Source organism: Botryllus schlosseri, chromosome 8, assembly GCF_051294905.1.
Source record: "Botryllus schlosseri isolate E-star chromosome 8, Bs_hap1, whole genome shotgun sequence".
Classification (NCBI taxonomy): domain Eukaryota; kingdom Metazoa; phylum Chordata; class Ascidiacea; order Stolidobranchia; family Styelidae; genus Botryllus; species Botryllus schlosseri.
This window is the reverse complement of record NC_137243.1, coordinates 2,289,210-2,313,671: the sequence shown is the minus strand read 5'-3', so window position 1 is coordinate 2,313,671 and position 24,462 is coordinate 2,289,210. Positions and strand designations below refer to the sequence as shown.

Sequence of the window (24,462 nt, the reverse complement as noted above, 5' to 3'; positions counted from 1 at the left end):
AAATAAAGACTCTCTCTCTTTCTCTCTCTCTAATCCTAATCCATTACAAAAAATCTGAAATCCTAATCCAATCCAAATCCGACAAAATTTCACAAATCTTAATCCTAATCCATGCTCATTGCTCAAATTGCTCAATGCTCATTGCTCATGCTCATCTCTGGAAAATAATAAGCTGACGATACTTGGTTATAATTTTATGATTTTGCGAAAATAGTGCTTCACCCGATTATTCATGATGTTTCATATGAATTCGAATTTTTTGCTAGAACGACAACAGTTTCGATGGAGGTAGACATCACCAGTTTTCCATATAGACACACTGATGCTCGTTGGTCATGAATAAAGTATAGACGGTTGAAACAAGTATCTGTCGTATGCAGTATTCCATGTAAATGGTAACAGCCAACTTACCAACTATTTTCCTTAGGGCTTCTATGGTTTTAGGTAAATGATTGCAAATGAATGAATATGGTGCTATTCCAAGGGCCCTGATTGGAATCGCTGGCCTTTTTGCCTGATATATCTGGTGAGCAGCGATGATTTTCCAAGTTAAAAGTAATTTAATAAAAATTAATTAAAAAATGAAATATAGTGTGAGCACAGGACACCGATTCCAAACAGGCCAAGGGCCCTGTGGATATAAAGCTGTATCAGCCCAATATGGAATCGGCGTCTCGTGCACACCAAAGATTCTTCTGACTGCACACAGGTGTGACGCTGAGAACCGCCTTGGCACACCAAAGATATTGCGCTAAGCGTACCGGGATTCCAACCTGGGTATCAGCTGTATCACCCTGTGGATATAAAGCTGTATCAGCTATCACCCTTAGGATATAAAGCTGTATCAACTGTATCACCCTGTGGATATAAAGCTGTATCACTCTGCAATTAGTATCAGGTCTATACTATGTCTGAGATGCGCAAAATAGTCTAGTAGGCTGTCACGCATTTATTGAGTCAGCTCTTCTCGCCTACACGCGCGAAGAAAGAGAAATTTCTATATTTCATGATTGAGTCGGTCAATATATGATCGGGAATTGCATACAGATTGCTATCAATTTTTATAACGTCTCGCTGCTCACGTAATCTAATTTAGGCTACCGGCTGCTGGTAGAGCTGAGTGAGGTGTGCTTGAAACGGTAGGAGCCCTCGAATAATAATTAAAAAATCCAATTGCTGACAGTAAATTAAAAAAATAACCTAACCGTTAATATCGCTGGTCAGCCCGTTTCCAACACAGATAATGCCAAATATCTCGGGGTTTTACTGGACTCGAACATGTCCTGGAAGAGTCATATTCAGTCCCTAGAAACTAAATTATCACCGAAGTGCGGCCTGTTCTACAGCCTTTCTGATATTCTGCTTAGAGTTCAATTACAAATTGAGTTCTTAAATTGGTCAATTTTTGTTGTTTTTATCTCATGCACAATCTCAATACTATTTTTTTTGTGACAGACTACAGTTAGCAGTTACGGTACCAATAGTTTATTTAAACTATCATGATATGATTGGGCCATTGCTTCTCAATATTGCACTGTTGTTGATGAACTCGTCCGTCGAATGCAGAAAGCTGATTCAAGGTCATATATTATGGAAGCACGCAGATCGCAATACAGAATACACTTACCCGGCTGACCCAATAAATAGATGGGACGAACTATTGTATACTGACGATGGTATAGCGAAAGAGTTTGAATTTGGACGTTATTTGCGCACCAAATATGGCCATTTGCTTGATCCCGCCAATAGATATGTCTCAAGAGAAGTTTGCTTCAGAAGTATTGATGTCGACCGTAGTTTGATCAGTGCTCAGACCGTTGCATCAGGTATTTATAATCTCAGGAATTTTTCGAAAAAGACTCCAAATTTCAGGCCATTCACAATACCCGTCCACACCAACGAAAAATCGAACGATTGGATTTATAAAATTTACCAGGATCCGCGCAAAGGCTGTCCTTTGTATGAAAGTGCGAAGAAAAAAATCGATATGTCTTCAGACTTGTTGAGATCACTGAAAAAGAAGTATGCGCCCTTTTTCAAAATATTGGGACAAAAAACCGGAAACTGGATGCCGTATTCTTTCGAAAATATATCTCTCTTATATGATAACCTGAATTCTTTTAGATTTCACGGGCATAATCTACCATCATGGGCCGACGACCATGTAATGGATCAGATTAAAATTCTTTCTGGGTATGCACTGGGATTGAAATTTTGCGATTTGGAAATGAAACATTCTAAAACGTTAGCGAAGATGAGGAATGGTGTATTTATGGAAAATATATTAAAAGATCTCTACCAAGCCACGAAAGGCAACAAAGAATGCTCGTTGAATGGATATGCAGTTAATGAGGAAGGTATTGCCGCATTGCTTGCATCAATAGGTGACTATAATTGGATTGCACCGCCGTATGTGTCATTGGTTATGATTGATTTGTTTGAAAACAGCCCCGGGTCGTACTCTGTCGAACTGTGGTACAAAAATGATACAATTGAGGCTTATCCATTGCATTTTTATGATTGCGGATCTAACTGCAGTTGGGAAAAGTTTGAAAATGTTGCAAAATCGGTATCGACTGACCAAAAGACGTCAAAACTTTGTGGGATACATATGGATAGAGACTGCTGTTTGTATTTGATACCTGGGATTTTATTGCTCATGTCCACCACTTTAATGGTGTTCCCGATATTCTTCTGTCTGAAGAGACTCAATAGAAAAAGTCAAGACCTGAGTTATAGCGTTTTACCGTTGAATGAAGTTGAATCGTTGAGGGAAGAGAAGTCTCTTTAACTTTCAATGTTCAATTCTGCTTGTTAGAATTTCCATCCAATCAATGCACCACAAGATTGCGATACAATGACAAGAAAGGAAGATGTTGAAACGACTTGGAGTAGTCTTTGAAATCAGACTCCCTCCTGTGATAATCACGATCTGCACATATGGTCTGCCACTGTCGAAATTCTCTGGCCCATATCTTCATCTTGAACGTTAACTGTTACTGGAATAGTCTGTCCTATGCATTGCACATTTGAATTTATTGTATTTATTTATTTCTGATCTCAGAATCTGTTGTTTTATTGTACCCGTTATAGGTTTCGGATGTATGTGAATGTGATGGCCACTCTTTGCTTAGTTCCTACAAAATTCTGAAATAATATGCAAACTGTTCCAATAATCAATTTCTTCCATGTTATCAATCATTCATGTATTCAAGTAACAAGTGAGAGATATTAAGCGTTATATTTTCATTTATTGCAATTTCTTAATGCAATTATACTTGACTAAACCACTGGTTTTCAAAGTTTTTTCTGAAACACTGCTAACATAAGTGCAATTATATTTCGACATCTGCTCAGTGTAATGATATGTTACAACCCAACTGGAAGTGACATTGATGTGAATACGGATGGAAGTATTGCATGTCAGTTCGAAAACTGTAGGCTTATAGGTAAATTAGTCGAATGATTCCTGTATCTTTGCATGGTTAATAATTCCCGAAATGATTTTAGTTGAAGATGTTATCCATGATTGTGATATTTGCCATCAATGTTGCCTGGTATCAAGTCCATATTCAATTTATGCATTATCGCATTGTGATCCTTTTTTATGTTGACAATTTGTGATCATTCAGCGGAACGTGATTATAAGTAAATAATATCATTTCCGACATTGGCGTCCTGCGATATCTTTATGCAATTTGTGAAAATCCAAAGACCAAGCAACAATTTCTGATTTCTTCAGCACGGATATATTCAGATTTATCAATTTTGATTGACCTACATCTACAGTCGTTCGACCAGCACCGTCCAATAATGTGTGGCGTGTAGATAACCTTTGAAGTGCTGATAGCTGGCACCAGATAAATTGTGAGCTTCCTATGTTTTTTCAACATTTCGATGGCAAAACAATATTGCTCGAATGTCCTCATTGTGCTGTAGAGTTGATCTCTGATATACTGGTGTAGTCCAAGTAATAGTGGTATTGGTTGAGTGTGTTGTATGGTGTTGATTATTGTTTATAAAATAAGGTGTGATTTGAGCAGGCCCTGTATATTTTTATTGCAACAATAGTGTGTTGTTATCGATATTGTGTTTACAAATTTTTCAGACGTAATTACTTGTAGCCACGGAATATTCTTGATGAATACAGCTTGTATGCATCAAGTTGTGTTTCTAGTTCTATCGATTCAACTGGTGGCAAGAGGTCAGGAACTTATCCAGGCGAACCTTGTTTGGAGGCATGGAGATCGTTCATCGCGTCATACGTATCCAAAAGATCCATACAAAGATGTTTGGAAAGACGGATCAATGCAGTTAACGGAGCAAGGAATGTCGCAAGAATATGATTTGGGATTATTTTTGAGATCTAAATACGGACATTTGCTTAGCGAGAAATACCGAGAAGGTGAAATATTTATTCAAAGCACAAATATTGACAGAACAATCATGAGCGCGCAGTGCGTCGCAGCTGGTCTTTACGCTCCGAAAAATATAACGAAGTGGAATGGTATATTTTCCCCATGGCGTCCGTTTCCTGTTCACAGCGGAGGAGGAGATTGGCTTCATCAGTTGTATCAGGATCCCGAACATGGTTGTCCTGAATATGAGAAATTAATGAGGAAAATACGCGTGTCGTCAGCGTGGTATACGGAAACTGACACAAAATATGCAGAATTTTTCAAAAATATGACTAAATTTACTGGATCTCAGAATGTCTACACGATAGACACCATCGGTGGCTTGTACGACAATTTGTTCTGTTTAAAGTCAAACGGTTTTAAACTGCCCGATTGGGTTGATGGTGTCACTATGGACACTTTGATTCACCTGGAAGGTGTAAAGATGGGCCTATCGTTTACCGATTATGAAATGAAATACGCAAAAACTCTCTCGAAAATGAGAGCTGGAATAGTCCTGTCGCATATGATAGACAATATGGACAAACGAATACGTGGCGATACAAAGTATTTTCTTGTTGGGTATTCAGGACATGATGTATCTGTTGGTCCGTTACTGACTTCAATGGGTGCGTACAACTGGATAAACCCACCGTATGCATCCTGTGCAATGATCGACTTATATCGCGAGAAAGATGGTAGTTATTTTGTAAAATTTTGGTACAGAAATGACAGCAATAGTGATCCGCTTCCTTTGAATTTTTACGAGTGCGGACACACGTGCAGTTATGAAACGTTCAAAAGTGTAGCTGCCGGTGTTGTTACTGATGGAGACACTCCAAGTCTTTGTGGACTTAACAAAGACAACAAGTCCTGTTCTGATATTGCCGTTCCGGTCGGCATATTAGTGACTATACTAGGATTATGTATCGGTGTTTCGCTTTGTTTTTGTGTCGCCAGGAAACGTAAGAGCGTGAACTCTGATGATGTGCAGTATTCCCCGTTACCGATGCATATGAGTGGTGGAAATAATCAATTATAACATCAACAATTTATGCTGTACAATATTCCACTATCAGCTACTGACGTCCTTCTACTATTCCTAACCTGCCAATATCTTATTCTTCTCTTACATGATAAAAGCCTATATATTCAAGAATGGGGTTCTATATTTGCTGTGTTTAATTTGATCACCTTCTGCACTGTAATTCTCTGCATTGCAGCATACGTTAGTCTGGGAAAGTATCTGCAATCGAGAATATTCATCTAACGGTATTGAACTTTACCCTCCTACTTGCGCAACTACGCGATTTGTAATGTATGACGACTACTATTTGCTGTTGGCTTGCCACTTTTATGTTAACTGATATCTTCTCTTGCAGGGGTTGCCAACTTATGTTTGATTATGATATTCTGATGTACAAAAAGATTTTCTAATGACTCACTGGAATAAACATCAAAATACACATTCTTCCTACACTTGTTCTGCAAATTAGCTGATCACACTTAAACTCACAACCGGGAATATCAAGAGCTTTTTTCCCATTCGAAAAATGGTCTTACGTTTGCTTATTGTGTTGTCGAACTAATCAGTGAGACGAGTGAGTCACAATATTGTTTGCCAGTTTTCATAATCAGGTGTTTATCCGACTTTCAAAGACAGCTTTTAGCAGCAATGTTCCCCCTAATTTTTCACGAGTCTGCACGCACTCACCAACTCACTGCGCTCCAACTAACTGTCCAAGTCATTATGTTGAGACTGCTCAGTTTCCTGTTAAAATTTTGTTAAACCCACTTTTTATAACTCTGTTTGGTGATATCGAATGGTTCGCATATTAAAATGTACTAATTTTCCTCACTTTTGCCAGTTTCTGGTCGCATTTTCATGTACCAGCACCAATAGACAAAATCCCAATAGTGTGGTTACTTTACTGTTCTTCGGAATTACAATGAAATATCGGTCTTAGCTGCCTGAGTCTCCAGTCATATGACTTGGTGCGAGTCATGCGCAATGTCTCGAGTCCAAGTCGAGTCAATGCACAGATTGACTCGAGTCGAGTCATTTTCAGAAAATCGCGACTCGAGTCGAGTCATTACAACCCTGCATAACAGTATAACAACAAGCGCTGAGAATTATTTAATTTTTGCCCCAATAAAATTTCTTAATTAAAAGCAATGAATAAACAGCCTTTTTCAAGTCACAATTTCAACACTTGATTACTGCATTACTTGATTACCGGTACTGCATGTAAGTACATTGCGAGTGGGATGGGTGCGTGACTTGAAACAGACAATAAACTCTGATTTCAAAGACTACACCAAGTCATTTCACCACGCCTTCATATCTTTTCAATTTATCTCAATCTTGTGATGTATTGATGTGATGAAATTAATAATCAACTGATCCTGAGCTCACCGGAGTCCCAGCCCCCTTTGAATTGGTTTGGGCGCTTAAGAACCACTGCTCTAATGTTTTCCACTTTATGCAGTAAAAGCAATCCAATCACAACAGCCTGACAACTGATATTGGCTTAGATTCCTAGTGAGCGATGATGTTCAATTTGCCCAGTGTGCAACAGTTTCTATCATGATATGACGGGCGGAATTGTCCACGCAATGAACACAATCATGTCATTGAAATGTATTGATACAGAATGCAACTTGAGTTTATCCACATGCATTGCCTGTGTTTTTTGCTCTATTGTTTTGATGTGACTTGTTGTGATTGCTAGTAGATCAGGTATAACACGTTGGTTGTTCCTGAGATCCAATAATCAAGTCATAGCGTTTTGCAGCAGCGATTTGGTTCAGCTTATTTGGATAAACTTAGCCAGTTGGTTCATTGGTATTGCGATCATACCTCATCAGACACTAAATCGCATTAATCTGTGTGGCTGCAGCAAACACATTTTTCTGTGTTGTATATGAACCTTATGGTGTCTTTACTTTTATTTAGGTATGGTTACTCACTATCATGTTGTGACAAGTTGAAACCCATATTGACAGTGAACATCTCTTGGACGGTTAGTAAAGAAGCTTCGTGAAGGATTTGCAAGTTGTTGAACGTTATGAGTGAATATTCGCGAGCATTGACTGCCTCTCGGGCGTTTTATAACTATTTGCAAACAACATCTTGTCTCGATGTCGACCAGGAAGGTGTACATGTGAAAACTCACATTTATGCCGATTTTAAAAACTCTCGGCGGGAAGATGGATCGAATACACCAAAGTACTCGACGTTGCTGTACTTCCTGAAGAGAAGTGGCATTGTCATAATGAGGAAAGATGGTATGGTGCGGTTCAAGTCAGGTCGTTCTGTGTATGATGCTGAGGCACTGGTTGATTCTTCAGGAGCAGAACGTCTATTGCATGTGCGCTCACAAAAGAAAAGCGCAACCATGTCGGATAATACTCAGGGTCAAACATCAAGTTTGGAAGTAACTCCGGTTCCGCCAACGACAGCCTCGGAATCTGGAAAGCAGAAATACTTTTTCCGAGCTATTGATGATCAACACCACACGTCAACTAGTATGACCATTAAAATGAAAAATGTAAATGCGTCGCAAGTAAGAATTCTCAACTGTCAACTCATGTCGTATGGTAACTTGAGTATGAGCCGCGTTTCTGGATCTGCGACATTGCAGAAGGGTGACGAATGCATGTATCGAATAACCTGCAAATCAGATGTTCATGAAACGAATATTTCCCTGACTGATCTAATTTTGGGGTTCAAAACTGGCGAATCTGGTACAACCACCGTTTATCGGTACACAGTCATCTTTGACAAAGAACAGTTTGTCAAAGACGCACAGCCTAAACCAAAGCCTCCGCCTGTGGTGACACGAGTGCGCCGTAGGAATTTAATCGGAGGGGTTAGACCACCGCGTTCGGGTACGGACCGTCTTAAGAAGAAAATCAAGCTTCACGAATATCCCGTCGCAGATAACATAAAGAATGCGCTGATAGCTGGCGCTTTCTCTGAGGAATATTCCGGCGATGGTCACAAACAATTGCGAAAACTTGCGGAAAGCCAACTGTCTTTGAATAGTTACGCCAAAAAGTTTCACTTTCTTTTGCAGTTGGAGGAAATGCAGGGAAACTATGATATTCTACGGTACAGTATGACAGGCGTATCTTTCACAAAACGTGGTCGGCTTATGTACCTCAAAGTGGATGGTCTTGCTGAACGGCGGCCGTCGGTGTTGCGTGGTGATCGTATACTCGTCACCTGCCATAGTAGTAATGATTTAGAGTCCTTTGATGAATTCGAAGGATTTGTCCATGTAGTCGAGCTCGATCAAATCGGGGTTGGATTTTCGCAAAAACTCTTGAACAAAGCTACCGCGTTTGACAAATACGACGTACGTTTCACGTTTAACCGTCTTCCGATTCGCGTTTATCACAGAGCTGTTGATTTACAGGTTTCAACACAAGTGATATTCCCGACAAAATGCCCGACGCTGTATCACGATATCAGCATAAAAAAGAACGAATTCAAAAATAAATTGGTGCACGCTAATCCTGAGCAGAGACAAGCCGTTGTCAATATAGTGCAAGGCAAAACAGAACCTGTGCCGTACATTGTCTTTGGTCCGCCCGGAACAGGGAAAACTGTGACTTTAGTGGAAGGTATTTGTCAAGTTATCGCCAAGTACGAGGGATGCGCTATTTTAGTGTGTGCTCCATCGAACAGCGCGTGTGACCATTTGACTAAACTGTTGCTCCAATATCAACGCAGTGATAGTATCTTTCGAATGCACGCAGCTTCTCGGATGTGGAAAGACGTACCGGATGAGATACGGAGCGTTTCGAATTATCGGGAAGGAGATTTCTATTTTCCTCCGCAAAAAGACTTTGAAAATTATGAAATCGTGATCTGCACGCTGGTCACGGCAGGCCGAATCGCGTCGGCCGGATTTCAAAAAGACTTTTTCACCCACGTTTTCATAGACGAAGCAGGTCAGGCCACTGAACCTGAATGCATGACGGCTATCTCTGGAATTCTGTCTAAAACCGGTCAACTCGTGTTAGCCGGCGACCCAATGCAGCTGGGACCTGTCGTGTCATCGGCAATCGCTAAACGTTACGGCTTGGGAGTGTCGTATTTAGAAAGGTTGATGGCCGATTTTAAAATCTACCATCGTGATTCAAAGACAGCAAATTATAACAGCTGTTACATCACGAAACTTTTGAAAAACTATCGTTCTCATGAAGCGATCTTGAAAGTTTCGAACGAATGCTTTTACGACAACGAGCTGCTATACTCTGTGAGCATGTGCGCGAGCATGGAGCTAGTCTGCAAGTGGTCGCACTTGCCCCGATTGGGTTTTCCTGTCGTTTTCGAAGGCGTGGGAGGCGTGGATTCAAGAGAGAGCAATAGCCCTTCGTTTTTTAATGCGAACGAAGTGTCGGTTTTGATTCAGTACGTGGAAAAGACCATCAAGTTGGGATTCTCGGGAAGAAGCATCGGGATCATCACGCCTTATCGGAAACAGGTGGAAAAAATCAGGCAATGTGTCCAAGGGAGAGATATAAAAGTCGGTACTGTGGAAGAATTTCAAGGACAAGAGCGAGACGTTGTGATAATCAGCACGGTGCGCAGCAGTCTTGATTACTTGTCGTTCGATATCAATCATAATCTCGGGTTTTTAAGCGACCCGAAACGTTTCAACGTGGCCGTAACGCGCGCCAGGATGTTGCTGATCGTCATCGGCAATCCGAATATACTGGCGTTAGATTATTACTGGAGGACGTTTCTGGAATACTGCATCGCGGAGAAAGCGTACCGGGGTATCGCGTATCAGTCGCCCGACGTCAGAAAATGTGAAATGGAGACAGTGATGGACGCCATGAAGGATCTGGCGATTTGAATAACAGGACTTCGATGTTTCAATTTTGGTGAATGATATCGCATCCAGAGGAGGTCAAAGTTGTCAGCATTGGTACTTGAGTAGTGTGAATGTGTATTTATGCTTGAGTATAAGTGGAAGTAGCTATTTCAAAAGGACGCGCTAAAACTACTTAGTGTAGAAGTAGAGCATGAATGATTTCAAAAGTACTCGGGTAACATTAACCATAGAGTAAGTGATGGAAGTTGACAAAACTACTTGAATTCTCTGAAAAAGTAAAGGGACTTTGTTACTGACCTGACCACCTTTGATCAGTGATCATATATCACTACATTCTACCAATCTGTCTTATCTTATCTGTGTTATATCAAAAGACTTCAGTATCGGTGGAGTGCGGTAATCAAACATGACATATTATGACACTAGAGGATTACTTCTGTCCTACAAACAGAAGTGGTCAAGATTGAAGTAGTTCTGTGCAATTTGGGTTACTTGAGTAGGTTGAGTATCGAGTCAATCCGTGTCAGTTCTCCTGGCCACTGTAACCACTACCTCGGAATTTTATGAAAATTGGTATGCTTACAGAACTTTATTTTCTGATTTGAGAAAAGTAGATATTATCAAAATCGGTCAAATAGAATAGAAGATATGACCCTCCAAAAATTGCTGTTTTTGTAATCGCTCAAGCGGAAAAAATGCTAAAAATTTAGACATGTCATTTAAATTTGCCATATTTTGGTCAAATTACGGGTGTTGAGGGTGATACTTTCAAACTTGGTCATTCACACCCTACTTCATACTTATACCGCTTGCTCGACACCTGAGGTTGCATAGCTTGACCTGTGACCCCGTGATTTTGTTCGCACTTTCAGAAATCACTCACACGTGACGGCATTTTCAATTGCAAATATCTCTTGCTGACCAGGTGGTAACACCAAGTTTGAGGTGTCGTTGGAAAGCTCTTGTAAAGGACTTTTGAAATCAACAATAATACTAGTGGGGAATTAATCGAAACAATCCAAAAATTTGTTGTAAAACAGTCTTTAAAAAGTTGTCACTTTTTTGAAAATTTTTACTATTATACATTCATAACAGGCTGCAAGCCTATTGATTAAGTCTTGTATTTCTAGTATAGGTTCCGTTTTCGAAGCTGGTTCTCACAAAAAGGTTTTCCACTACCAAAAACAAAAATTAAAAATAGATCATATTTTATCAATTGAAAATTGGATATGTCAAAAGAAAAATTTAATCTCAATGTTAAAGCAAAGCTTGTCAAGGTTTTCAAGGTGATGAGATGCCAGAATTAGTGGAGATGGGAGACAAATAAAGTGAAAAATTGTAATGAAGCAACTTTCGAAAATATAATATATAAAGAAAAATCAATAATCCAAATTCATCAAGAGCTCAAATCGTTTTAGTCCTAACAATGGCTCCAGCAAATCTCAAAATTTTTGAGCAAATGAAAGGTTGGTGAGAGATGCCAAAGAGCAAGAAAAAGACAATGAAGTTTGTTCTTTGCCAGCACCACGAAAAGGAAAGTAACGTTCAGAAGAAACTAGGAACTAACATGCATATAACATGTTTCAATCTAAATTCTCATCTTACACTCATAAAACAAACTCTGTAGAATACCTAATTTCACTTTTATTCTATCTGTCAATTACTTTGTATGGAGGGTAATCGGTATAATTCAAACAGATAATTGCTCACACAGAATGTGTTGACAATAATTTTAAAAAGATTTTTAAGAACGTAAGGGAATTTTGCTGCACAGTTTGAGTTGAATACACAATACTTTGAAGCAGATATCAGAATACTGGATGTGTCCTAGATGCTTCTGCACTAACTCACCATTTTGGTCCTAATTGAGAGCTAGTCCAATATTTTAATCAGGGTATCGCTGTTTAAACAGGGCCTTTAATTCTTTCAGAGTACATAAAAGTTGATGTTTTTCTTGATACACATTCTTTTTAATGCCAACTCGGTCTTTCATTCCTATCATCATCCTGCTACATTCGTTGTTTTAAAAAAAACTTACAACCTTTTGAATTCTTTCCTACTTTTCGTGGTGGTGGCAAAGAATATCCGTTGTCTTTTTCCCAACTCTTTGGCATCTCTCACCATCCTTTCACTTACTCAAAATTTTTTTTTCTTCACCAATGTTACTGGAGCCATTGTTAGGACTCGAATTTTTGGAGATCTTGTTTTTTGAGTTACAGTACTTCTTTTTTCCAAACCTGATTCATTTCTATTTTTCAGTTTATCTGGCTCTACTAATTCAACTTGAAATACCCTGACAACTTTGCTTTACAGTTGAGATTTATTTTTGAATTTTTTGTCTTGTCTCATTTTTAATTAATATAATAATAATACATTTTGAATTATTGATGATTTCTGCTTTTGGTAATGTAAAAACTTTTTGTGACAACCAGCTTCCAAAACAGAACTTATTTTACGAATATTCATGCTACAAATATAAGACTGACACCTGTTATGTTAAGTAAAATTGCAACAATTTTCAAAAACTCAACAATTTTTTCAAGACTGTTTCACAACGAATTTTTTAAATGTTTCGATTAATTCCCCACTAATATTATTGTTTATTTCAAAAGTCCTTTACAAGAGCTTTCCAACGACACCTCACACTTGGTGATACCACCTGGTCAGCAAGAGATATTTGAAATTGAAAATTCCGTCACGCGTGAGTGATTTCTGAAAGTGCGAACAAAATCATGGGGTCACAGGTCAAGCTATGCAACCTCAGGTGTCGAGCAACGGGTAAGAGAATGAAGTAGGATGTGAATGGCCAAGTATGAAATTATCACCTGCAACACCCTTAATTTGACGTAAATATGGCAAATTCAAATTACATCTATAAATTTTATACATTTTTTCCGCTTGAGCGATTACAAAAACAGCAATTTTTGAACGGCCATATCTTCAATTCTAGTTGACCGATTTTGATGAAATTTGTTCTTCTGAAATCAGAAAATGAAGTTTTCTATGCGTGCCAATTTTCATGAAAAACTGAAAAATTGGTTACATTTTTCCGTTTTTCTGGTGAACTCGACATGGAGTTACTCTATCTGCTGTTTTAAGGGTACTTCTACTCAGCAGTTGTGCGAAACTGCTTACTTTCCACTGCTTTACAACAGTAGCCTAGAATAGGAAGTAGGTTTTTGGAGTGATCGTGACGGCCCAGCCATATGGATCTCTATCATTTCTACAGAATAGAGTTGAAATCGTGCCTATTTATGGCACCATTGCTCATCGAGCATGTGGTTCTAAGATCCATCTTGATATTTCTTTAGTACTATGGTAGGGTTACCATACCATGAGAGGATTTGTCCTCTTTTTTGACTTATCTGAAAGAGTCCTAGGAGGAGTCCCAAATGTCCCACTATTTTTTGAGAATTTTGCTTGAATATAGAGTAAAATTCGACTGAGATACAGCACTGAAGTAACACGCTCCAGCAGCCACTTCGGGAGCTGAGCCGGAAAGTCGACTTTTTTTTAGTCAACCAGCCACAAAGTTGGCAAAAATTAACCATTTTTCCGGATTTTACTCCAGTATCGTAAGTCTGAAAATTTTGATAAAATGTCCCCTTTTCTGATTTTAAAAATGTGGTAACCCTATACTATGGTTACTATATGTCCTCTTTTAAGAGGATTTGTTCTGTTTATCCAAGAAACCGAAAGTGTCCTCGGAGGACACCAAAATATCCTTTTTTTTCGGAATTCGTCCTTCTAGAAAAAGTGGTGAAACACTTGCAAAAATTGAACTTCGACGTGCTGAACAGCAACGTTGGCTAAAAAGAAATGAAAAATACCTTTTTTTGTCAACCCAATACTATTACTCGAAATAATTTCCAGATAACCCGTTTTCTCCTCCGGTATTATAGCTTTTGGAACTTTTGAAAAGTGTCCTTTTTTAGGTTCTCAAAATATGACAACCCTAGTTAGTGCCACCTGTAATGGGCTGATGAATGTCAACCAGGCCTGATCTCAATCCACTCTTGCTAACTCGGAGGCTACTTTTGAAACTTTCCGTTCTCTAACTTGGGTGTTTTTTACATTTAGAATGCTTGTGTGATTGAATAGAAATTCACATCATTTCTAGCTCCAATCGGGTGCTTCAATGACCGCCTCGGCATGCAACAACAGAATTTGTGAATATTATTGACAATACAAATTATAATCTGCTGTGATCTGTGTGTAACCCGTGCCTTTGCTTCAATTTTTGAGTTATACCTTGCTTTAACATGTTTCAGTCTCAACTGTGGTAGAAAAGGATTATGTTTTCGCACTACAGAAGACTGTATTTTTGTTTCAATTATGATATGACGCCATGACTATTGACCAATGACTGCTTCTCATTGCTATGCATCTTGTATGCTTGTGTGCTGTGGAATATTTGTGCATCGTGTATTTTCCTCTTATCTGTCAGCCCGTTGCCAATCATTTGAAGTACAATTGATTAGTATATTCATATTGAAATGAACCCGGATATTTTCGGCTGACACTCAGGGGTAATCGTCAGCTGTTGACGTCATATTTTGTGATAATATTGTTGATATACAATGTTCTGTTCCTCCAAAAAGCTCTTCATTTGAAGTACTGTGTATGTACCATTTTTTCCGCGATCGTCTCTTTCTGGTCAGTTGCAATAAAAATCAATGATATAATCGAAATCACGATCGTTTTCGACCGGATTCCCGTCTGCTTGTCGAAAATCAAATCGCTTATTCCAAATTTGTAGGAACCTTTCGAATCTTGAAATATCGAGGCGGGAAGGATCCTTTTTAACCGAAGTCCGATCACAACTAGTACACAACGGTTTGTAATTATGCTCTAGGTAAATCTTGGGAGGCATGTTTAGTATCAGTTTATTAATCAATTCCAGGGATATCAAGTACTAGATAACCCTGATCAAATAATTATTTCAAAACACCACAAGACTGCGATACAATGAAAAGAGAAGGTATCGAAACGTCTAGGAGTCATTTTTGAAATCGGACAGGCACCCGGGCCTAGGCGATGTAAATAAGAGTAAGTGACATCTACACAGGATGGAAATAAAGTGATAACATAAAACGACTAGTGATGAAAATGAATGAGTCGTGCGTCGATAGACGAGGTTATTATGTCAGATCGAGATCCAGTAATCTTGTTGGCTGGCTAGTGCTGTTGTTAGTAATCCCAGAACATCTTCTGACATTGTTACCATACTATATTTGAAGGCGGATGTACATCTAAACGGAAATAGTTCATGTTGTTATAACAGGAATGCGTGGTAGGATCACTGTCAAGCTTCTTTTATCGGTTGGTAGCGGAGCGAACTTCATGTGGCTTGATGGGCTAAGGCTCAATCAGTACACCACATCAGGTATCGTAGTTATGAAGGAGGTCTATTTTTAACCAATTTGCCTAAATACACCTCGTAGCAGAGCAGCGGTTCAAGACTTCCGGAATTATTTTGTTTCGAAGTTAAGTATAGGCCTACATTGCGTACAAATTGTGGCAAGGGTAACAAAGCTTGTTGATATTTATATATGGTGGTACAAGCAGAGTTTTATTGGACATGGACATGTATCGCAATTAGGGCTGGGCAAAATGATTCGAGTAGTAATTTTAATGATTCGAGTCGAGTAGTTGAAGGCGATTTTTTCGAGTACTGAAATTATACGGTCATCGCAACTGAAAGTTAATTTACTGACGAGAATCATAGTTTTGATACTATTTTCCACTGAGGAAGCCGTGAAACCTTGATTGGCCGTGTTTCAGCATACCAGGCACAGTTTAAAACTACGAACGTTACTGGAAATAACACATTTCCGAAGTTAGCATCATTCAACAAAATTGTTAAGAAGTGCAATGAAATCGGTATGGTCGAAAAAATACCAAAGCATCTTTATTGTGATGGATAACATGCATTACGTTCTTTGTGGTGGCATAAAAGGTTCATATTTGGACTTCGACATATCACATCCATTGATGACGTCATAATGAGTGATACTCGACTCGACTCGAAGCATATTACGTGATTCAGAATCGAATCACTCAGGTACTCGATTTTGCCCAGCCCTAATCGCAATCAGAATACAATACATTTTGCAGGGATGCGATCCGCAAGGGTTCCCGCGCATAACAAATATTCATTCAATTATCGTCAGAATATATTTTCATCTGATGAGGACACACACAATGTACGATCCGATAAGACACAATGCGATATAATGAACAGATATGAGGATGCCGAACGACACATTGTGGTCTCTTAAACTGGCATCCTTCTCGACCTATAGTGACCGATCGATGTCGCTAGCCTACAGTTCTGTTTCGATATTGATCTAAATTCCGCGGCTCTTTCTTGATATTTCTATTCCTTGTGAGTGCGTTCTTTCATCAGGTATTTTCCGGTCTTTTTTTGTCGCCGTAAGAACAGCGACGCGGGGGAGAGGACCAGATAAACCTCCGACGCGGAATCGAACGCGGGCCGCCCGGGTAGCAGGCGCCCTCAGCTACACCACTGGATCGGAACTGATATTTTAGTCATCAACATCCCAAATGACTTGGATTTGACTCGAGTCAAAGCTATAAAAGTGGAATTGACTTGTGACTCGGGACCTTGCGACTTGGTTACCTTACTTACAACTTACAACCCTGATGAAATCGCGAAAAGTCACGTGCGCCAAGTACAATGCTCCTTGTGATATCGCGTAAAATAGCCTATATACCACCCTCCCCCAACGGCTAACATAGCGAGCGAAATGAATGAAATTGGGGTTAGACTAGGCTTACCATATTTCGGAAATGAAAAAAGAGGACACTTTTTCAGAAATTTCAGACAAGCAAAACTGGAGAAGAATTCTCAAAAACAGGTAAATTTCACCCGCATCATGATCGGATGACTAAAAAAAAAAGGTCATCACTTCCGCTCAGAGCTCAAAAACACGTTTTTCACTCCACATTGCCAGGTGGATGACTAAAAAAAAAAAAGGTCTTTTTGTCGCTCAGAGCTGAAATCACCCCTTTTCCCTCCGAAATACCCGCCGGAGCTTCACTTCTGCGCTAATTTGCGGCATATCACTCGCGATTTCCTCTAAATATGACCTCAATTTTCAAAAAAGAGGACAAAATCTCAAAAAAGAGGACAAAAGGGCGTCCTCTGAGGACACTTTCAAAAAAGTCAAAAAAGAGGACAAATCCTCTTAAAAGAGGACGTATGGTAAGCCTAGGTTAGACCTACAAATAAGCATAAAAGGATGGTTTCAAGATACTATAGCAGTGACGTGTCATCTGTGGCTCCCTCAGGATTTTAGTGCAGCTTAGTCGGGCAGGTTGAGCTAAAGCCAAGCCGTGTTGCTTCTATTTACCATTGTAACCCCATATTGCGTTGTCGATCCTGGTAGGATGGGTTTTAATCGGGTATGTAATGTGTATAATAATTTGTATATCAAACAAAATGTTTCTTGAATTTTAGCCTATCAGAGCAACGCATCTCATCAATAAGACCGGAGAAGATATTCCCAACCCCACGTATGATATCTTAGTCCTTGCCAAATATCTGGTAACATGTGAAATTGTGAATGTAATCGCGCGAAACAACATCGTGCGAATTATTACGTCAACCGCGGTCGTGTTTTTGCAACAGTGTCTGACCGCGTAACGGCATAGGCGCGCTATCAGATTGAAATAAGCAGCCAGACTCGAAGTCGTATCGACAAAATTAAGGCCTGCTGATAACTAATTGATCTTTAGACAATGTATTAGCTAATGCAGGGTTATATTTTCATCACACTTATCGACATTCATGGATTCGTGGTCATGACTTTGGATCAAACACCTTTATAACCGCGCTAGGGGCATTGAAAGCAATCTTTAGTTGCGGGTTAGGAAGTGATACGCATGTCAGCAATCGTTTAGGATGCGGAAACAATTCACTGAATGTTGGAATCGGGAGTCAGAAACTATTAGTTTCGGAGCTAGCGTAAAGCTGAGGACCAGGTGTATCAAACTCAACTGAGAATTGGTTCAGCGCGATAGCTGCCTGCTGCATTGCCTGAGTTTGTAATTTAGAATTGGTATCTTTTGAACGATGAAAACCGCGCGCTCTTTGTTGTATCATTAGAGATTCTATATCGAACCGTATTTGATTGTAGTGGGTGTACGGTCGGTAGCCTAAGTCTCAATCTGAATACGTAGGTAAGGATGGGCAAGTGCAGATATATTAAACACGCAGCTTATCTACGGCCTTTGACATACAAAATCATAGATGTCAGCGTATGTTCGAGATTGCCGGTCACGTTTTGTACATATCGATTTCGCCAATACCTTATACCTCTTCCTTTTGATGGATAGACGGATTGATCATTTGCGTGCTATTTTTTGTATTTCTGGTAAGTGTAAGCCTCATTTTAACATTTACATGTTTATCTTATGCATAGGCCAAGGAGGGTTTTGATTGATAGACTTTACACAACCGCTTCGACTTCTTCCTATTTTCTCAATGTATCGGGGGCTAGTCGCAATGATTCGAGTTCTCGAATTCGAATCGCGCATCGATTCTTGCGATTCGATTCGAGTAGTGCGAGAGGATTTTTTCAAGAACTGAAAATATGCGTCCCTCGCCAATAAGAGTTATTTTGTCATTGATAATTGTTGTTTTGATGCTTTCTTCCCGTCGTGACAGTATTGGAACCTCTGTCTATGGTCTAACCATAGCATCCGAAACATTCAGCACAAGGCAACGTATGTTCGTGGAAGCGAGGTTTCTGTGAAATAGTTGTAGGCCTGAAGTATTGTTGCAAGACATTATAACAAAAGGTCAAGAAACACAACTATTTTGATGCGGTGTAACTGGTGCATATTTTAGTCCCCAATTCATCCATAACCGCATTCTAATAATGCTAATATTCTATATATAATATGATCCTATTACGAATTTCGATTTGAACAATGACGTGACATGTGCAATTCGGGATCGTTTGTCGTTTGTTCATTGTTCAGTCATGAGATTTTGCATGGTCCTGTATTTAAATTTGGTGCGATTCGGATTTGCATCGAATTTCTTTAGATTACAAAATATGTCCTTTGTCTGCTCACTGATAACATGTATGTTGTACAGTTCATTCGATAGCGTATCGTTCAAACCGGCTCTATCGTTTTTCATCTGTTCATTATTCAAATTCACAATTGATGGTAATTATTGATAAGAAATATATCATTCTTAACGAAACATTTTGTAAATTGTTGCACCGCATAAATTACGCGATTGTTTGTCTGTAGACGGAACACGTTTGTTTTAAGTTCTAATAATATTTTAATTTCGCGCACGAATCCGAAAACCAGGCCTGAATTCCAGCTTTGGTGCCCCTATGTGTAATGTGGATCTGATTGGTTTGAGAGGGTCTGGACATGGGCATGTGACAATGTGACATACTAATAATTTAAAATCATCCGTCCGCGGTCTCTAGGCCTATACTTACACTCAGAGCTGGCATCGCAGTCTACGGGTTGCATTTAAAACAAAAGCTGTTTTAAAACACTTTGTTTAAAACATGTTTTGGATAGGGTTAAAAAACAACATTTTGAAAAGAACGATATTGATTTTTTTTCAAAACTTTGATAATTATGCCACAATCTTTCGCAAAGACATGCGGTATTAGTCTACGGACGATTTGCACGCGAAATAGTCGACGTACACGATACGGAATGATCCTTACCCTCGAAATTGTCGTCGGTTAACAGTTATAGCACGTATATATAATATATATAGCTCATTGGCACGGAATTGATGTTCTGATGATGATGCGACCGCCGACCGTAGGCCTGATCAAAGATATTTTTCGGTCCGTTTGAGACGGGTCGGAAGCCTTTTCGACAAAGGAGTCATATTTATTTACCCTATATTTTTAATTGTCAATGTCATTCCACTGTGTCGTCACCATTGTTGTAAATGCAGCCCTAATGTAGTCACTATTAAGATCGAAAGTATGCAGCTAATATTCGCTAACATTACCTGCATATTTGCTGTGCGTTCCTATGCACCGTTACAGATTTTACTTTGTCTATTTAATCCATGGTTTGAAGACCCTGTTGTCTACCGTTCTTACTACTTGATGAGACAGGAACCAAATGGCAGCGAGCGATAGGCTTCTCTTCAAATTTTATACGTATTTACCATCTCTGTTATTTTTCGGAATTATATATTTTACTATACGTAAGTATCCGGGCTTTATTTCTATTTCTATCAGATATTATTTATTTATATTACGCATTCGGGAATGAAGAATTTAGATAAGTGACGAGTTGTTAATAGCGGCGGTGAAAGTTTTCCGCGTTCCTATATAAGCAGAAGTAGAAGTAATGTCGAAAATCTCTGATCAATTACAAATTACAAGTTACAATTACGATTTCCAAGACCATGCAAGTATAGAAAGTGAAAGCTTTACTCAAGTTAATCAAGTTGATAGTTTCAAAAGTAGATTTGATCACGGAATCGCAATACAATTGCAAAGATATATCTTCGCGAGTAACCCAAAATACTAAACAGTGGTTTTAAACAGTGATAAATATATCTTCAGTACATTTGAGAAGAAAGTGATTGAAAAAGCGACCCGTGGTGTATGTATGGAAGGAAATAAGATAGTGTGATCTGGTCGCGTCAAAATACATTAGAAATATATATATATATAAAATGGAAGAGTCTTTTCATTTCGATTTTTGGAAACTATCGGTAAATAGCGCGGAACGAATATTACTTCAATCTTTTTGCAGATATCGACTGTAAAGTTTCACAAAATTTTTGCGACGTTTCTACTAGAAATAACGACTTCGACACAACTTGCGTCAATTGCTGGCAAAATAGAAAAGTAAGTATCGTAACCGGCATTTGAATTCGCGTTTTAAGTAGGCCAACGCATTGCATTGCTCCCATCAAGCACGATAGTATCGTCATAAATACAGTAACATATATTGTATACGTACTATTGCCAGCTGGGTTGACCTGATCAGCCAATTTTAGCCCCTTATAACCAACAGCCATACACTGTCAACAAGAAATCCAGAATTCGGAGAATTGATACGATAGTAATCTATGACATAGCTTACCCATTTATACACGGAAAAGTCTAGTGATGTACCATCATCCAATCATCAATTAGCATCGCAGATCAAACAATAGCCAATAATGTTAATAAAATACAGCTTCCGATCTCAGGCCTAATCCATGCAAGAGAGATTTGTGACAACGGTAGACGAATTGCATTCTAAGATGACGAAAATGCTTTAAGCCTGATCGTAGGGTGATTAGATTGTACTGCCTACAAGCTTCGACGACGAAGCTAAAGGTCACTGCATATTAGTGGATACTCGCTTTCTCGAATGCTGTAAAATGAAAATGATAAACATTATAATAAACGGTTTGTACAAGTGTTCATAGGCTCTTGCGTTGCATTTACAGCACATATACGCATAATGGAAACGCAGACTTTCGCTTCGGACGGCAACTTTCATGTCATTATGATGCGCATCGAACGAAACAGACTGAACAATTTAAGATCGCATAAACTATCATTTGAAACAGTTTACGATGCAGGATATTTGTGGCTGGTTGACTGGTCCGTCACGTTATGCGTATTTGCATAATGCACATTAGATATTATGAAACATGTCCCTACCTTTATCTATTTTGATTTTCGGGGGCAAAATCAACGTTCTGTGAAATTTTGTCGGATCGCGGAGTTTTATACTTGTCACAATTTGATGGGAAGTAAGACTTCGTTTCGTTCAGGTGCGCTGTCCCGGCACTGCGAAAAAACTGACGAGATTGTCGGGAAAGAAAGGATGCCGGTACGAAGTCGGTACCGGCTCGAGCGTGCGTCGAGCGATTGGGTGCACGCATCGTTGCAGACAGAAAGTGACCACTACGACGTGCTGCGAAGGATATTGGGGACCTGATTGCCAGAGTGAGTTATTATTATTTAAAAATGGTAAAAATTGTCTTAAGTACCAATAGTTTATAGCGGCTATTGGTATTTAGTGTGTCCAATGCATAGTACTGAATGCACAAAAGAAGCAAATAGCAAAAATGGTGCACTGGAAAATGATAGCAAACACGATTGTCGCAAATGTCTCTGAAAGACCAAGATACGCAGTTGTTACCTAAACGGACATGCCAAGTTAACTATGTAGTTAATTACGTAGCATAGTAACTGCGTAAGTGCGGAGTTTACTGAACATAGGTCGAAGTCCTCGTTATGTCGTCTCCCAGCATGTGTGTGGTAGGCGAAAACTGCCAGCTCGTTGCGTTGCGACATGGCGTGACCGCAAGGGTAATTAGAAGATCGGGATTGTCTTTATGTGCATACAGCTCTGCATTTGTGGACATTGCACACGAATCACGCCTGGGGCGACTTCCACCTTATTGGTCTGGCGCACCAGGCGCCCTAATTTCGCACCAGACTGTACTTAGCGAAATTGTTTCCTAATTCCCGCCTAAATCCGATGGTGCCTTACCAAATCCGTGATTATCAATCGGTAGATCGTGGGTTCGAGGGCCGGCCTGGTCCGACCAAAGGCTTGCTTGTAAAACTGGTAAAACTGATATTCTCCGTCTGGATTCCAAACTGACCACTCAAATTGCTTTTTCCCGGACTCAACCGACGAGATATCCTATTCGGTTTCTTGATGGGGTAGGTCGTGGGTTTCATCGCCGGCTTGGGAGACTCCATCGCTTCACTTGCACCCGTGAAATAACGGGGAAAGTCAAAATTGTGGTGCAGACTCGTTAACCTAAAAAACTGTACCTTCACATCTCCAGTATCAAAGCATCACGATGACGCACACAAAGATAAAATTCCTTCTCGTGATATAGCTGTTGGCTCTATCATTATGACAATGGGGATATGTGTTTTAGTTGCTTAATTGTTAAGAGACTTGCAGTTCTAGTCAGAGAGGGTCAGTAAAAAAGTACTTCTGTTTTATTGAGGTACTCAAGTAGGCGTGCCTACTCAAGTGATTTTCCTTTTAGACTGCTTCTACTTCTACTTGGCAATCATAAATTCTACTTGTATTTGAGTAGAGATTTAATTCCTTACTTCTACCTCTACTTAATTATCCCCAATGACTACACTTTAACCAACTCTACTTCTGCTTCAGAGCCATGCATGGCACGTCTGACCAGCTGCGTTTTATTCAGGTTGTCCTAGAGACCCGATTGGATTGGTTTGTGGGAACAGAGGGACTTGTTTCGATGGATATTCGGGCAATGGAACGTGTAAATGCGCTGACAATCTATCCGGGTCATTCTGTGAAGTCTGCTCCAAACCTCAGTTCTATGGGCCGTCGTGCGGCAGCGGTGAGTTATCTGCACTCTGGCCGGACCCTAATGAACTTCTGACATGAAGTTGTAGTGATTACAATTTACATGATTTCGCGGTTACTTACATAGCCTATAAATTAATTAAATTATATTCTATCGTTAACAATTAACCAATGGTTGCTTTTCAGTTTTTGGAATGAAAATTGCAATTCTATAACTTGAAAATTTCGTACCTAATTAAAACTGCAAACAATCGAAAGTTTTTTCCGATTTAATTACAATCGATTCAATTTCCCAATCAATGCATGAAGCACATGGTGTGTCACATATATTATCATTATTTTAAGGTAAATTCTAATCGATTTAAAATACCACAAGAATTGTGATACCTTCAAAATATAGGAGGGATACTAAACAAATTCGAGTAGTCCATCAATATAATATTGTCATATTGCGGTAATATTTGGTTCACAAATTGGAACACCTGTTAGTAGTTATTTTTTTCATTGAATGTATGGTAAATTATGGTAATTGATATTATCATTATCATCATGGTTTGCTTTGGTCGTCATTTGGAGCTGTCAAATCCATCATTTGGATTTGAAATTTTGTTTTCACCTACATATTTCGAACCGCTTTATGGCTTTTGTGTATAGTTCAAAATGTGCCTTGTGCATAAATGAGAGAGTATCTCTTTTCATAAATATCATGTTAGAGAACTATGTTTGTACTAAAATACAATTGTATCAAATATTCAATTGTACATTGAAGTTCTGTACCCCCTGGAAGCTCTTTACACTAAAACCATATTTGTAGAAAATTTCGTCAAATTTCGTGAATTTTGCAGAATCTATGATTTTGTTTTCAAACTGTCTGTACAAAGAATATTTGA

The 24,462-nt window shown here is 39.1% G+C and overlaps 5 protein-coding genes and 1 long non-coding RNA gene across 9 annotated transcripts in view; 5 read left to right on the top strand and 1 right to left on the bottom strand.

Annotated features, from left to right (window-relative positions):
* LOC145444823 (uncharacterized) overlaps positions 1-24,462 on the bottom strand; it is a 95,197-nt gene that overhangs the window by 49,432 nt on the left and 21,303 nt on the right. The gene's annotated exons all lie outside the window — the stretch shown is intronic.
* Positions 795-4,109, top strand: LOC145444469 (prostatic acid phosphatase-like). The gene has a single exon (XM_080322458.1). The coding sequence runs from the start codon at positions 1,505-1,507 to the stop codon at positions 2,789-2,791; it is 1,287 nt and encodes a 428-aa protein (XP_080178584.1). The 5' UTR covers positions 795-1,504; the 3' UTR covers positions 2,792-4,109.
* Positions 4,141-7,353, top strand: LOC145444468 (prostatic acid phosphatase-like). The gene has a single exon (XM_080322455.1). It carries the CDS (start codon positions 4,141-4,143, stop codon positions 5,437-5,439), a length of 1,299 nt encoding a protein of 432 aa, XP_080178581.1. The 3' UTR covers positions 5,440-7,353.
* LOC145444467 (putative helicase mov-10-B.1) lies at positions 7,454-10,722 on the top strand. The gene has a single exon (XM_080322454.1). The coding sequence runs from the start codon at positions 7,466-7,468 to the stop codon at positions 10,265-10,267; it is 2,802 nt and encodes a 933-aa protein (XP_080178580.1). The 5' UTR covers positions 7,454-7,465; the 3' UTR covers positions 10,268-10,722.
* LOC145444470 (uncharacterized) lies at positions 10,753-11,866 on the top strand. The gene is made up of 2 exons (XR_013916691.1): positions 10,753-11,210; positions 11,414-11,866. It is a non-coding gene; the product is annotated as an uncharacterized LOC145444470 (long non-coding RNA).
* The window catches only part of LOC145444820 (stabilin-2-like), a 71,260-nt gene continuing 66,342 nt past the window's right edge, over positions 19,545-24,462 (top strand). For 2 of the 4 annotated variants that reach the window (XM_080322841.1, XM_080322838.1), the window contains exons 1-4: positions 19,546-20,468; positions 21,026-21,120; positions 22,041-22,215; positions 23,448-23,606. In XM_080322841.1, the coding sequence (XP_080178967.1) occupies positions 20,384-20,468; positions 21,026-21,120; positions 22,041-22,215; positions 23,448-23,606 (514 nt within the window). In that variant the 5' untranslated portion in view covers positions 19,546-20,383. Of the gene's footprint in view, positions 20,469-21,025; positions 21,121-22,040; positions 22,216-23,447; positions 23,607-24,462 lie in introns of all 4 variants that reach the window. The other 2 variants (XM_080322839.1, XM_080322840.1) reach the window with 2 other exon arrangements.

Bases quoted from the DNA above. Each gene is read 5' to 3' on its own strand.
- LOC145444468 (XM_080322455.1), top strand. From the start codon at position 4,141: ATGAATACAGCTTGTATGCATCAAGTTGTGTTTCTAGTTCTATCGATT.
- LOC145444469 (XM_080322458.1), top strand. From the start codon at position 1,505: ATGATTGGGCCATTGCTTCTCAATATTGCACTGTTGTTGATGAACTCG.
- LOC145444467 (XM_080322454.1), top strand. From the start codon at position 7,466: ATGAGTGAATATTCGCGAGCATTGACTGCCTCTCGGGCGTTTTATAAC.